This window comes from Chiloscyllium plagiosum, unplaced genomic scaffold, assembly GCF_037043375.1.
Source record: "Chiloscyllium plagiosum isolate Xiang-an unplaced genomic scaffold, Cpla_swu_hap1 HiC_scaffold_28, whole genome shotgun sequence".
Classification (NCBI taxonomy): domain Eukaryota; kingdom Metazoa; phylum Chordata; class Chondrichthyes; order Orectolobiformes; family Hemiscylliidae; genus Chiloscyllium; species Chiloscyllium plagiosum.
Genome location: NW_028270166.1, coordinates 4085877 through 4101651, shown reverse-complemented (window position 1 = coordinate 4101651; position 15775 = coordinate 4085877). Strand labels below are relative to the sequence as shown.

At 45.4% G+C, this 15775-nt stretch overlaps 1 protein-coding gene across 2 annotated transcripts in view; it reads left to right on the top strand.

Annotated features, from left to right (window-relative positions):
• LOC122565502 (small conductance calcium-activated potassium channel protein 2-like) overlaps positions 1-15775 on the top strand; it is a 107910-nt gene that overhangs the window by 79466 nt on the left and 12669 nt on the right. For both annotated transcript variants that reach the window (XM_043721542.2, XM_087975911.1), the window contains exons 5-7: positions 3662-3803; positions 7242-7352; positions 9098-9225. In XM_043721542.2, the coding sequence (XP_043577477.2) occupies positions 3662-3803; positions 7242-7352; positions 9098-9225 (381 nt within the window). The remainder of the gene's footprint in view (positions 1-3661; positions 3804-7241; positions 7353-9097; positions 9226-15775) is intronic.

The following is a 15775-nucleotide window of genomic DNA, read 5'->3' as shown; positions in this document are numbered from 1 at the left end:
CACCAGTACTGTACCACAGTGATGTACAGTGACAGACCTGTCCCCACCAGTACTGTACCCCAGTGTTATACAGTGACCGACCTGTCCCCACCAGTACTGTACCCCAGTGTTATACAGTGACAGACCTGTCCCCACCAGTACTGTACCCCAGTGTAATACAGTGACAGACCTGTCCCCAGCTGTACTGTGTTATTCAGTGACAGATCCCTTCCAGCACATCTTCATTCAGGACAATTCTCTTCTCATTTTTTGAGCAAGTGTCATCCTGGAGACCCGGTGGTCTGACTGACTGGTCAGGGAACTACAGGGACTAGCCTAACTAACAGTAAGTGCTGAAATGTGTATAAATATTTCTAATAGTCTGTTAATAATGTTGTTTAACAATAATTAGCACTTAGTGAAGTATATTAGATCTAGCAGTGCAGGCAATGGTGTTGATCTTGGATGATGTGGGAGCTCACACATCCCATTGTAAGCCACAGTGACCATAACTACAGTAATGCTAAATGGACTGGTCACAAGGGCCGTAAACTAGTCAGAGAGTCGGGTTTGGGAAAGCTTATTAAAGTTGTTAATTAATAAGCTAGAAAATATGGAAGGGGTCAGGAATCTGACTTCAGGCACGGCTGATAAAGGAACTGTGAGACGGGTGGCAGTGAACACAGGATTGAGGGTATGGGACTTAAATGCACGCAGTATACATAGGTAGTGACCTTGTAGCAAAGATTGTAGCTTCCAGTTTCAGTGTTGTGGGTATCACAGAGACATGCCGGCAAGGGATCCCTGCTGGGAACTAAATATCCAATGATACATGTCCTATCAAAAGACTGGGTAGAGGGGTGCGGTTGCCCCATTAGTAAGAAATTAAATTAAATCGATAGCAAGAAGTGATGTCGACAAGGAGGTTATCAAATCTGTCTGGGTAGAATTGAGGAACTACAAAGGATTAATGACCCTAATGGGAATTATGCAGAGGTCTCCTAGCAGTAGTCAGGATGTGGGACAGAAAATAACTCAGACATGTGAGAAAGGCACTATTACAATAATCATGGGGGACTTCCATAGACAGGTAGACCAGGCATATCCAGTTAGTAGCGGAGCACAAGGAAAGGATTTTGTGGAATGGCTACAAGATGGTTTTTTTGAGCAGCTTGTGATAGAACCCACTCAGGAGCAGGTGGTTCTGGATTGATGATGTGTAATGAAGCAGATTTGATTAGGGAAGTTAACATGAAGGAACCCCTAAGGGACAGTGACCAGAATATGGTAGAATTCACCCTGCAGTTTGAGATGGAATGGTATTACAATTGGGTAAAGGTAACTGCAAAGATATGACAGAGAAGCTGGCCAAGTTGATTCTCCTGCTTCTCGGATATTGCCTGACCTGCTGTGCTTTCCCAGCGCCACACTTTTCAACTCTGATCTCCAGCATCTGTTTGGAAGGGGAAGCCTAACAGGGAAGACGGTGGAGCAGCAATGGCAGGAGTTTCTGGGAGTAGATCGGGAGGGACAGTAGAAATTCATCCCAAGGAAGAAAAAACACACTAAGGGGAGAATGAGGTAACCCACGGCTGATAAGGGAAGTCAGGGACAGCATAATTGCAAAAGAAAAAGCATACAATGTGGTGAAGATTAATGGGAAGCCAGAAGATTGGGAGCCTTTAAAAATCAGCAGACAATAACTAAAAAAACAATTGGGGGGAGAAGATGAAATATGAGGGTGTGCTGGCTAGTAATATTAAAGAAGATTGCAAGTTTTTTTTAGATATATGTAAAAAATAAGATACTGGCAAGAGTGGACATTGGACTGCTGAAAATGAGACTGGAATAGGGAACTAAGAAATGGTGGACGAACTGGAGGTACTTTGCATCAGTCTTCACAATGGAAGACACCAGCAGCATACCTGAACTTCAAGAGATTCAGGGACAGAGGTGAGTATAATGGTCATCACTAAGGAGAAGTTTTTGGGGAAGATGAAACGCCTGAATGTGAATAAATAACCCGGACCAGACAGACTACACCCCAGAGTTCTGAAGGAGATAGCTGAAGAGGTTGTGGAGGCATTGGTGGTGATCTTTCAGGAATCAATGGAATATGGGAGGGTCCCAGAGGACTGGAAAATGTCTAAGAAGGAAGGCAGAAAACAGCAAACAGAAAACTATAGACTGGTTAGCCTGACTTTGGTCATTGGTAAGATTTTAGATTCCATTATTAAGGATGAGATTGTGGATTTCTTGGAAGTGCATAGTGAAATAGGGCTGAGTCAGCATGGCTTTGTCAAGGGGTCGTCAGTGATGAGACCACAACCATTCACATTATACATCAACGATCTGGAGAAAGGAACTAAGCACATTGGACCTTTGTTTGCGCACAAAGATAAGCGAATGGGCAGGTAGTAGTGAGGAAGCAGGGAGGCCACAGAATGATTTGGACAGGCTCGGGCCTTGGCAAAGAAGTGGCAGGAGGAATATGATGTGGGAAAAAGTGAGGTTATGTATGTTGTTAGAAAGAATAAAGGTGTAGAGTATTTTCTAAATAAGGAAAGACTTCGGAAATCTGAAGCACAAAGGAACTTGGAGTCCCAGTTGAGGATTCTCTTAAGGTTAACATGCAGGTTCAGTTGGTTTCTGGGAAGGCAAATTTATTGTTAATATTCATTTCGAAAGGACTAGCATATAGGAGCAGGGATGTACTGCTGAGGCTGTATAGGGCTTTGGTTAGACCGAATTGGAATATTGTGACCAGTTTTGGGCTCTGTATCTGAGGGAGGATGTGCAGGTTTTGGAGGGGGTCTGGGGGGTTTACAAGAATGATCCTTAGAGTGAAAGGCCTGTCCTATGAGGAGTAGTTGATGACTGTGTCTGTACTCGATGGAGTTTAGAAGGATGGAGGAGGTCTGACAGAAACTTAGAAAATACTGAGACTCCTGGGTAGAGTGGATGTGGGGAAGATGTTTCCAACAGTAAGAGGGACTAGGACCTGAAGGCACAGCCTCAGCGTGAAGAGACAACCCTTTAGAACTGAGTTAAGAGGGAATTTCTTCAGAGGGTGGGGAACCTGTGGAACTCATTGGTGCAGAGGGCTGTGGAGGCCAAGTCACTGAGTGTATTTAAGACAGAGATAGATAGATTCTTGGTTGGCAAGGGGGATCGAGGGTTATGGGGAGAAGGCAGGAGAATGGGGTTGAGAAACATATCAGCATGATTGAATAGTGGAGCAGGGTGAATGGGCCAAGCAGCCTAATTCTGCTCCTGCAGCTTATGGTATCATAATTTTCCCATCTCCAGATTAGAACATTGTGCTCTCACTCTGACTGGCTCCTCATTGATTTTCCTACAAGCCCCATCACTACACTGACTGAGAGAATGGATGCTATGTTGGGAAAGGGGTATCAGGGCCACAAAGCTAAGGTAGCCAGGTGGCTTTCAGATACAAATCAACTGAGAATGATGAACCAGATTTGAGGGGCTGAGTGGTCTCTTTTCCCCAACTTTACCTGCATTTTTCTCTCACTGCTATCATCTTTGATGTTTAACACAGTGGGCTATTCAGCCTTGGTATGCTGCACTGTCAGCCTCAATGCTTCTATTAGATTCAGTGAAGGACAGGTCTCTGCTGTATGCCATGTTCCTAATTAGCATCTGCTCTGAATCCACACAGATACCATGATAAACAGGAAGTCACAAGCAACTTTTTGGGAGCAATGTGGCTAATCTCAATCACGTTTCTGTCGATTGGATATGGGGATATGGTGCCTCATACATACTGCGGGAAGGGGGTCTGCCTGCTCACGGGGATTATGGTAAGATTTTATGATAAAATTAGTTATCCACTCGCAGGGTCCCACATAATGAGGTGGATTTGGGGAGTACTGGGGAAAAAGTGGGGGAGGTGGGAGATGGGAGGGAGGAGGGAGATGGGATTGAGGAAGGAGGGAGATGGGATTGAGGGAGGAGGGAGATGGGATTATGGGAGATGGGATTGAGGAAAATGGGATTGAAGGAGGTGGGATATGGGATTGTGGGAAATGGGATTGAGAGACATGAGATTCAGAGAGGTGGGAGATGGGATTGAGGGAGATGAGATTTAGGGAAGTGGGAGGTGGGATTGAGAGAGATGGGAGGTGGGATTGAGGGAGATGGGATTGAGGGAGGTGGGAAATGGGATTGAGGAAAGTGGGATTGAGGAAGATGGGATTGAGGGAGGTGGGAGGTGTGATTGAGGAAAATGGGATTGAGGGAGGTGGGATTGAGGGAGGTGGGATTGAGGGAGGTGGGAGATGGGATTGAGGAATGTGGGATTGAGGAAAATGGGATTGAAGAAGATGGGATTGAGGAAGGTGGGATTGAGGGAGTCGGAGGTGGGATTGAGGAAGATGGGATTGAGGAAGGTGGAATTGAGGAAGATGGGATTGTGGAAGGTGGAATTGAGGGAGATGGGATTGAGGGGGTGGGAGGTAGGATTGAGGAAGGTGGGATTGAGGGAGATGGGAGATGGAATTGAGGGAGGTGGGAGGTGGGATTGAGGAAAATGGGATTGAAGAAGATGGGATTGAGGAAGGTGGAATTGAGGAAAATGGGATTGTGGAAGGTGGAATTGAGGGAGATGGGATTGGGGGGGGTGGGAGGTAGGATTGGGGAAGGTGGGATTGAGGAAGGTGGGATTGAGGGAGGTGGGAGGTGGGATTGAGGAAGGTGGGATTGAGGGAGGTGGGAGGTGGGATTGAGTGAGATGGGGTTGTGGGAGGTGGGATTGAGGTGAGTGTGGGGAGGGAGGTGGGAGATGGGATTGAGGTGGGTGAGGGGAGGGAGGTGGGAGATGGGATTGAGGGGGGTATGAGGAGGGAGGTGGGAGGTGGGGAGAGGGAGAATGGATTGACGAAAGAGATGGTTAATGGAGTTGATTTATGAAAAGACATCTTGTTTGGTATTAATCTAAATTCCTCTTTTACATGCCATGTTGTGAATGATTGATAAACATAAATCCAATTCAGGTAGCTTGGTGCTTGCATGATTTCTTCAAGAGGCAACATTATGATGAACATCTTGCAGTTTATATCTGTCCTCACCCTGGCCGTACTCCTCAGATTGCTGGATGTGACAGAGAGTGACACCAGCAGGGTCGGTTCAATTCCCACACCACCTGAGGATTCTCCTTCTCTCCCCCTCTCCTCGCCTGAGGCATGGTCTCCCTCAGGTTAAAGCACCTCTAGTCATTGCTCTGTAATCAAACAGCAGCCCCATGGTCTGGCCAGAGTATGATGGCTCTCCCACACCGACCACTTTGCTCTGGGCCTGTGTGCCAACTCCATCTCCTGACCTACAAGATCATTTGACAGAACGGATGATTTACTTGGCCTTCTGCAGTCAGTTTAGCAGCAAACCCACATAGTTCCACCTCCAGCAGACCTCTTTTCTCAGTGCAACGGCCACCAAAGCTCCTCACCTTACTTCCTCATCCCCCACTGCTCCGTCTAAATGAATCCTCTCCATTTGAAGAGGTAAACTAGTCAAGGAGAGTTACTGGAGCAGATCAGTCAGCTTTGTACTGGCATCATGAACAGCATTTCTTCATAAGTGCATTTCATAGCTGTTTTGTTTGTTCTAGGATTGAGTGCAGGAGTTGGGAGGCCATGTTGCATCTGTACAGGATGTTGCTGAGGCCACTTTAGACTGCTGCGTACAATTCTGGTCACCCTGCTAATGGAAGGATGTTGTTAAACTTGGGATGGTGCAGAAAAGGTTTACAATGATGTTGCTGAGAATGAAGGGTTTGAGCTTTAGGGAGAGGTTGAGCAGGGCCGGTGTTGTTTTCCCTGGAGTGTCAGAGGCTGAGGGGTGACCTTATAGAGGTTTATAAAATCGTGAGGGGCATGGATAGGGTAAATAGACAAGGTATTTTTTCCAGGGTAGGGCAGTCAAAAAACTAAAGGGCATAGGTTTAGGGTGAGAGGGAAAAGATTTAAAAGTGATCCGAGGAGTAACTTTTTAATGCAGAGGGTGGTGCGTGTGTGGAATGAGCTGCCGGGGAAGTGGTGGAGGCTGGTACGATTACAACATTTAAGAGGCAACTGGATGGGTATATGAATAGGAAGGGTTTGGAGGGATATGGGCCGGGTGCTGGCAAATGGGACTAGATTGGGTTGGGATATCTGGTCAGCATGGATGGGTTGGACCGAAGGTTCTGTGTCCATGCTGTACATCTCTAAGAGAGTTGTTGAAGTTAAATCAATGTCAGCCAGTGTGAACACTGAGATGCAGGATTTGATGCGACTTTCAGAATGAATGATGCAGAGAACAGAACAGAACACAGGGCGATAGAAATAAAGCAGAGCGTGGAGGAGGATATGGTGGCGGTTAGAACAAACAAAACAAGCACAACCCCCAGGGGTAATGACCATCTTGACTTGGTTATTCAGACAGCAGCAGTCGGTTAATTGCAACTGTCAATCTGCTCTTCACTGGGGATGAAACTTGCTTTGGGGTACTGTGCAATCAACAACTCTGGTTTACTCCTTCCTGATTCAATTTCCATTGGGTTCAATTGAGCAAGGTCAAAACCAAGCACCAGACTCACTATCATCCAATCCTGGGCTGCATCTTGTGACCACCCGCTGACTTTAAAAATCATCAAATCTGATTGGACATTTTCAGAATGATCCATGCACATCCAACCAACTCATTCTCTCATGGAGATTGGCCGTGATCTTACTGAATGGCAGAGCAGCTTCAAGGGGCCGAATGGCCTCTTCCTGCTCATGACTCATACATCTGTACGTACTCCTACCTGCCCTGAGCGTCCCCACAGTGTCTCACCGACAGAGACAAATCAGAAATGCAAGCAAACTATTTGTTACCCAACTGGATTTTCTTGGCTGTTGGGGAAAGAGTTAAAGATTATAAGGAGAGAAGGAGTTACATTTCTATAGCACCTTTCAGGATCTTCGGCCATTTCAAAGCATTTTACAGCCAAAGAAAAAGATTTTGAGATATAGCCACTGTCTTAACATATGTAAAATGGCTTGAAGGTGCAATCAATAAATAAAGGAATTACATGGAAATAAATGAAAACAGGCTTTTTTAATGCCATCAACAGCTCATACATTTTCTCCTGCTTTCTTGTTTGTTATGAACCTCTGATTGGTGGAGGTGATCCAGCAGTGTCAGTGATTCTCTCGGGCAGTGGGGAATATGTTTGTTTACTTGTATATTTGTGTATTGTAATTTTGATTCTTTTGAAGGGAGCTGGGTGCACGGCGCTTGTGGTGGCTGTGGTCGCACGAAAGCTAGAACTTACCAAAGCCGAGAAACACGTGCATAACTTCATGATGGACACGCAGCTAACAAAGCGGGTGAGAGTTCGTCAGAACTGTGCGAGGAGAGGGCCTGGACCCATGTGTCCGGTTAAATGGTGCTTCTGATCTGACCTCAATCGCCTGCCTGTTTCCTACCCCCACCATCTAATAATGGGCTTCAGAGGGAGCGAGACTCAACACAACACACCACACTGTTGGACAGGACCAACACGGAGCGGAATCGTAGCTAATCGTCCTTTACCTTGATCTGAAGGAACAAGAGAAAGAAAGGATTTGCGTAGCAGTAGCACCTTGTTACATCCTTAGGAAATCCTAAACTGTATTGTAACCATTTCTTTTGATGTGTGATCTCTGCTGTGATGTGAGAAGTGCAGCGGCCAATTTGCACACAGCAAGCTCCAATAAACTGCACTTTGATCAACAACCACATCATTTATTTTCATTAACTTTCGTTGAGGGAGGAACACTGATTAGGAGCTCCAGCTCATCCTCAAACTAGTGACTATGAGATCTTTCACTCCGACTACAGTCAGGGTCTCATTTTAATGTCTTATTCAATACAACATGCCCAATGTGGCACTCCCTCAGCACTGACCCTCCGACAGTACAGCACTCCCTCACCACTGACCATCCGACAGTGCTGTGCTCCCTCAGCACTGACCCTCTGACAGTGCAGCACTCCCTCAGTACTGACTCTCCAAAAGTTCTGTGCTCCCTCAGCACTGACCCTCCGACAGTGCGGCACTCCCTCAGCACTGACCCTCTGACAGTGCAGCACTCCCTCAGTACTGACCCTCCGACAGTTCTGTGCTCCCTCAGCACTGACCCTCCGACAGTGCAGCACTCCCTCAGCACTGACCCTCTAACAGTGCGGCGCTCCCTCAGCACTGATCCTCCAACAGTGCGGCACTCCCTCAGCACTGATCCTCCAACAGTGCGGTACTCCCTCAGCACTGACCCTCTGACAGTGCGGTGCTCCCTCAGCACTGATCCTCCAACAGTGCGGCACTCCCTCAGCACTGACACTCCGACAGTGCAGTGCACCCTCAGCACTGACCCACCAACAGTGTGATTCTCCCTCAGCACTGACCCTCCGACAGTGCACGTTCCCTCAGCACTGACACTCCGACAGTGTAGCGTTCCCTCAGCAATGACACTCCGACAGTGCGGTGCTCCCTCACACTGACCCTCCGACAGTGTGGCACTCCCTCAGCACTGACCCTCCGACAGTGCGGTGTTGCCTCAGCACTAACCCTCTGAGAGTGCGGCATTCCCTCAGCACTGACCCTCCGACAGTGTGGTGCTCCCACAGCGCTGCCATCAGGAATGTCTGTCTGGAACTTGTGCTTTAACTTTTGTTGTGGAGTTTGAACCAAGAGGTTACTCACTGAAGCATGGCTGACCAGGGCCAAGGGCAGAAATGATTGACTGCAAGCCCCTGGTCTCTGGCCTGAGAACAGCAAGCCACCAAAAGTCTTGGGCCCAGTTACTTGACCTTGTTGTAACCCTCTGTCCTGGACAATAGGGCTGCCTTTGACAGTTAATGACTTGGAACAGGAGGGAGGAAATTCGAGAGGGCATATGGAATGTGTACCAACATTCCTATTAAGCTGAATGACTGCCTCACGACTTGAATCTTCCTGTGCCAGCCAGTAACAAGTCACCATACAATAAAATCAAAGGGCTGTAATCCGAAACAAATTGACCCCATGGTACAAAAATAACTCAAGGGTGCCTGGCTTTCCAAAACCTGCCTCTGATTTCCAGTTCATTTCTTTCAGGTAAAAAACACTGCTGCCAATGTACTCAGGGAAACGTGGCTGATTTACAAACACACCAAACTGGTAAAGAAGATTGACCACGCCAAAGTCCGTAAACACCAACGGAAATTTCTTCAAGCCATTCATCAGTGAGTAGCCTGCCTCTGAGGTTCCCTCCATGATATCTTCACTGACTTGTTTTATTCAGACTTAAACATCTCAGACACTGAGTGTGTGCCCCGGCTCTCCGGATTGCCCTTCATCAGTTGTCTCCTCAAAGTTTTGTACAGTTTCTGGGGACCTCTTCTGTGCAATTTTCCCATGAATGGAGATTTTGGAAATTGGATTCTAGAAGGTTCCTCTGGAAGGTCACCCCACTCTTCAGTCTGGCTGTGGTTTGAACTCCTAAAGTGGTTGTCTATCCATTCACTTATGATTATAACTCCCACACAGCCCTGTATTCAAATTTAAAATCCCTTTCATATGTTATTGATCTGCATTCACTGATTAATAACATTCCATTCACTCTCCCCTCAGAATTCACTTTTAAAATTCACAGCCAGTATTATTCCTCTCATCTGGTTCAATTTTTTCGTTTTCTTATTTTGTCTTTTCATATCAATAACAGCAAGGGCAGATTCCAGATCCCTGTATCTGACCTTCTGTGTATTTGTGTGTTGTTTCATTGCTGTCTGTCCATTGAATGAATTTACTGCAAAATGTTTAAATACCTCTTCTGATTTTAAGTTTCATGAGTGGCCATGCTGTCGAAGGGATAGCTGAATTCCTTCAGGTAACACCCAGCACTTCCTTCTGTCTGACCCTCCTGTCAATAGCCACCTGAGTGTGTGCGGAGCACTATGACTCTAAATGCTGGTTCTAGTGCCCTTGGCAGTGGAACCAGAGAACAGGTTGGAGACAGCATGGTCTACTATTATCAGGGGCTCATGTAAGAGGGTGCGATTGAAGGGGGAAAGGGTACTGCAGGGAGGCCAGAAATGGCAGAGGACGTTGACAAAATAAGACCTTGATATCACTTCTTTTTGAGTCTTCCTGGCTGGCAGCTGGTCAGATTGACAGCTCAATTGTCTGTGTGACAAAAACCAACTGCAGGAGGAGCCTCCGGACAGGCAGCTGATGGGCCTCAGAAGTTGGTGGGGGGGGTGGGGGGCTACACAGGAAAGCCACTTGGACCAGTTGGGGTTGGGAAGATGAAATTGGCCACAGTTAGTTTGATGGGAGAGAGAACATTACATAGAACGGTTGTCAGTTCCAGCTGTCCGCTGTAGTGGCCGGTATATTGGGTCCAGGTCAATGTGTTTGTTGATAGAGTCTGTGGATGAGTGCCATGCCTCTAGGAATTCCCTGGCTGTTCTCTGTTTGGCTTGCCCTATAATGGTAGTGTTGTCCCAGTCGAATTCATGTTGCTTGTCATCTGCGTGTGTGGCTACTAAGGATAGCTGGTCGTGTCGTTTCGTGGCTAGTTGGTGTTCATGGATACGGATCGTTAGCTGTTAGTAGAGGATATGTTGGGTGTATTAGAAGTATTAAGGTGGATAAATCTCCTGGTCCTGACCAGATATGTCCAAGAACATTGAGGCTGGGGGATTGAGCAGAGTGTGCTAGTCTCCATGTTCCTGTTGCTCATGGAGTGTGAGTGGTTGAGTAGATCAGCTGGTGGTTCCTGCCTGGCTGTGTTTTGTCTGAGAGAGTTGAAGAAATTGAGGACATGTTGAGAATCTGGGGTAATCTTGCAGGTGTAACAAAGGCACAATGGGCTGTCGATTCAACCATTCCTTGGTAAATACTCTGATAAGAATGATTAGAAAATATTATGACACACATCTGGAGCAGGTGGGACTTGTACCCAGGCCTCCTGGCTTAGAGAGTCAGGATTGTGAGTGGCTTGGAGGGGAACTTTCAGGAGGTGGTGTTCCCATGTACCTACTGCCCTTGTTCTTCAGATGGAAGTGGAGGTGGGTTTGGTAGGTGCTGTCTGAGAATCTTTGGTGAATTCCTGCAGTGCATCTTGTTGATGGTACACACTGCTGCTACTGAGCGTCAGCAGTTGAAGATGATAAAAGGGGTGTCAATGAAATGGGCTGCTTTGTCCTGAATGGTATCATGCTTCTTGTGTGTTGTTAATTGTTAAGATATTCAGAAATAAATCATTGCGCTTTTGGATAAAATCCATTTTTCACATTCTACATCAGCAGAATTGATCTCAGTTGGAAATCACTTTACTGGTGCCTTGAGCTCAAAGCTATACCACAGCTAAACAACTATCCTCAGGCTAATTCCCAGCAGAGGTTTGCACAAGTACACATGCTGGTCCCAAGCATAGGAAAGCTATCAGATGGTATTTCAGTATTTCAATGCACTCCAGCAAGTGGCAATTTCACAAGGAGAGCTAAGTTCACATCTTGAGCAAACTGTTCCAATCAAAATAAAGAACTTTCTTAGCAAAGAAAATAATGATCTCAAAGCAAGATAGAAAATGCTTGAAGCAGAGGCCAGTTCCACTAGCCTCCATCAAACATCACAACGAGGACATGTGTATTTATACTGCGCCTTTCATGAAATAGAAATTTTCCAGAACGTTTCTCACAAATGTGACCAGACAAAATCTGACACCAGACATTTGGACAGGTGAACACAAACTTGGCCAAAGAGGTAGTCTTTGAGAGGTTTTAAGGTGGAGAGGTTTCAGGAGGGAACTCTAAAGTTTAGGACCCAATCAGCTCAAGGCACAGCCATCAATGAGGGTACAACGGAAACCAGGAATGAGCAAGAGGGCCAGATATGAGGGAGTGCAGAGATCTTGGAGATTTCAGGGCTGGAAGAGGATGTAGAGGTAGGGAGAGGTAATACTGTGGAGGGATTTACAAACAAGAAGGAGTACTTTAAAAGTGGGCAAGGGAACTGTTGTTACTGATGTTGCTTAACGGAGTGGAAAGAACCTTTGGCCAGGACACAAGGAGAGCACCTGACTGTCACACAAACACCGTGGGCTCTTTCTCATTAATCTGAAGCACCAATCCTCCAGATTCAGGGGTCTCAGTTTAATGTCTTTTATAAATGTCACCTGTGACACAGCAGCACTCTCTCTGCACTAGAGTGTCAAACCAGATTGTAGCATCAAGCCCTCAAGAGTAATTGGAACCTGTAGTGATGTAACTAGATGGATTGAGTTAGTGATTGGGCCCATGCTGCACATATATCTCTAGAATAGCTTTATGTCCACTTTAATCTAAACTTCCAACCAGTTCTAATTTTTTTCAAGCTTTTCTCACTCTGACTTGATTATAGATCTCATTATAAAAATGTCAAAAAACAACCATTTGAAATTCTAAGTTAATGTCCCAAGCAAGTTAGGCAGGAAGTGAAATGGAATAGGATTAATATTCAGAATAATCCCAAGCAGTGCATTATCATGAGGATATTAATTCTGTTCCTTCAGTTAATTCTTCAAATGTTACCTGGTTTTTTCCCCCTTTTCACTCTCTTATCCAGTCTTCTGACATTCCACATATTGTGTACCATTCTAGTTGCATCTAGTTCATTTCCATTCTAACTGCATTGAATCCTTCTCAATATCATCTGTATGTTCGACAATTTGAACATTTGGAATGACATCTCTGGCTTTGTTGGAATATGAAAGGAATTTGAGAGTCAGAAATATTGACTCAAAGGCATAATTCAAGTGAACTTCATTCCTGAGGATTAACATGAGTTAAACTTTCAAGATTATACATTGTTGGACTGGATAGTTAACGGTATTTGGTGTTATTAGCACATGCTATTGCCAGGATTCCCAGGAGGAGGCTGGTTCTAGGGCAGTATGCTAAGCACTAACACGACCAACCACATTGAATCTGGCATTGAATCTAGGTCAGACTGAGGCAATAACAGTCTTCTCGGGTTAAGGATCTGAAGTGAGAAGTTGTGAAGTAATTTCAAGCAAATTCCCACTAGGTAGACATTCAAAGAATAGAACTGTGCATCATCATGTTACTAATTGCTTGAAATACAACAGTTCTCTGAGTGCCAGTGCAGCGGGACATGGGAATACAGTGAAGTAGCACACACCTTGTTAAAACACTGAGCAGGGAAGTTGGAAACCAAACAATCTCCAATGCATATGATCCTGTGATTAAAGACAGGGAGCAATTTCCTGCTTTGTGCCCACTGATGATGTTCAGAAGCACAGGATCTGCTGAATTCAAGTGCTTCTGGACGAGGGAGATGAGCATTAAATAATATGCATGGACAGGTTCCTCTGGGAGCTCAATGTAAAACATTCCGACCACCAGTTGATGCATTTGGGAGTTCTGTGATGAATTGTACCCACAACATCATATCAGCTCTCTGAATAAAGTTTAACAGATAATCCACTCACACGTAGTAATCAATGAAACTCTAATTTGAATTGGTTTAGTGATAAGACGCTGTAAATATTAAACCTATACATTAACTGCAGGAAAGTCTGTTCTGTGGACCCACACATCACTGTCATGTTAATGTCAAAGGTTGGACTTATTTAAATACTATTTTTTCCCAGTGATTTCAAAGTCTTGAAAGTTATTGATTGAAGCTTATTTAGTAACCAGATTACCAGCTAAACTAACCTGCCATTTATTTTAAGTTCCCTTTCCTCTGTTATGTTGTATCACTGCTCTGTTGCCACAATGACAAGGCCCCTGTCACATGATATCTTTTTAGAAATCAATTATGCTTTTTAAACAAATATCAAAATATTGCCAAGAGTCTTCACCTTCTAGGCTTTGGTCAATCAATCTGATTTGAGACTTTATCTCCTTAATGAGCCTTAATATTGCCGACAATAACTGGAGCTTGTGGTGTTATTGTTTACAACAGGCAGGAGTCCCCTGGAGTCCCACAAAGTAAAGACTCAACTCCAGAACACTGCAGCAAGCAAATCCCTGGGAGAAAAACTATGGCGTTAAAACAATTGTGTTTTTCCCTTTTCTTTAAACAGTGTCATTAGCTGGAAAAACATGTTGGAAATGCAACTAAGTGGCTATTTGACCAACAGTTAGATTCGTCAATTAGCAGCCAAGATCTATTCATTTTTCATTCGCTATGGAAAGGCAGGTGCTAGAAGGATGGCAGTGTTGTACAGCTAATAGAGGGGGTGCAGGGCTGGGCAGTTGGCAGTCGCGTGATGGACCTCCTGGAATATGACCAGACAGAGTTGGTAACTCCAGCCGAGGGGATAAGGTCTGGAGACAGTAAGGGCCGCAGATGCTGGATGTCAGAGTCAATCGATGTGAAGCTGGAAAAGCACAGCAGGTCAGACAAGACCTGAGCAGCAGGAAAGTCAAAGCTTCGGGGCAAAACCCTTCCCCAGTCCTGCTGACGGGTTTTGGACCCAAATGTTGACTTTCCTGCTCCTCAATGCTGTCTTGCCTGTTGTGTTTTTCCAACTCCATATCTATTGAGCTAAGACCTGGATTGAGTTGAGTGAGTAACCCCTTCTCCAGGCCTGTCTGAGGCCTGCTGTACTATGTGTCTGTAAAAACACAGACTTAATCGTCAGCAACATGCCCCTATACACTGATCATCTCCCACTGTAAGAACAAAGCAGCTAAGGTATGCTAGTGACCACCACACTACTGAAGGCTTCATATTCCAGGAGTCAGTATCTCTGCCGTGGGATTTAGCAAACTGAGCCAAGTGCAAGGAGTGTTTATTTTTGCATACCCAAACCACTAGTCTCCAATAACCATTAGAAACCTGCAGGGTATGAGCCCTTTCCAGTTGCTCAGAGAGGAATGACAGGATCTTTTATTTTAAAAGATTTTTTCCATATTACCCCCACACTCCCGCCTAACTGCGGTAGTGCTTATTTTTTCCCCAGCACCCATGTGTGTGTGCAGGTGTGAGACACAGTGAAAGACACAAGGTGTACACATCTTTAGACAGGATCTTTTATTCTGCTGGGTCATTATTGGCTACAGTGTGCTGATAGCTTGGGTCAGGGGTCAAGGGTCAGGTTCACCTCTACCTTACATGAAACACTTCAGTACGATTCTAACCTGGTGTCCTTTATTTGGGATCAATTTGTTATCAACAACTGACATTTGCTAAATCATGTTGCTGACTACTATAATGTCCCAGCATTATTTCATATTCAGTACACCAAGATAAGTAACTTGCATTTGTATGGTGCCTTTCAAAACCTTGGAATGGCCCAAAGTAATTTACAGTCAATGGAGTAATTCCTGGAAGTAACAGGCTGGACAGCAAGTCCTGGCTTTCCCAGTGATGGCTACATCCAATAAAAGAAATTCCAGAAAATATGCAAAACATTGCTCCCACAGAAGTAATGATTAGATGAGATTCCCTACAGTGTGGAAACAGGCCCTTTGGCCCAACAAGTTCACACCGACCCTCCAAAGAGCAACCAACCCAGACCCATTTCCCCTACATTCACCCTTGACTAATGCACCTAACATTACAGGCAACTTAGCATGGCCAATTCACCTACCTGCACATCTTTGGAATGTGGGTGGAAACCGGAGCACCTGGAGGAAACCCACACAGACACGGGGAGAATGTGCAAACTCCACACAGACAATTGCCCAAAGCAGGAATTGAACCCAAGTCCCAGGCGCTGTGAGGCAGCTGTGCTAACCACTGAGCCACTGTGCCACCTCAATGTGATAATGTGATAAA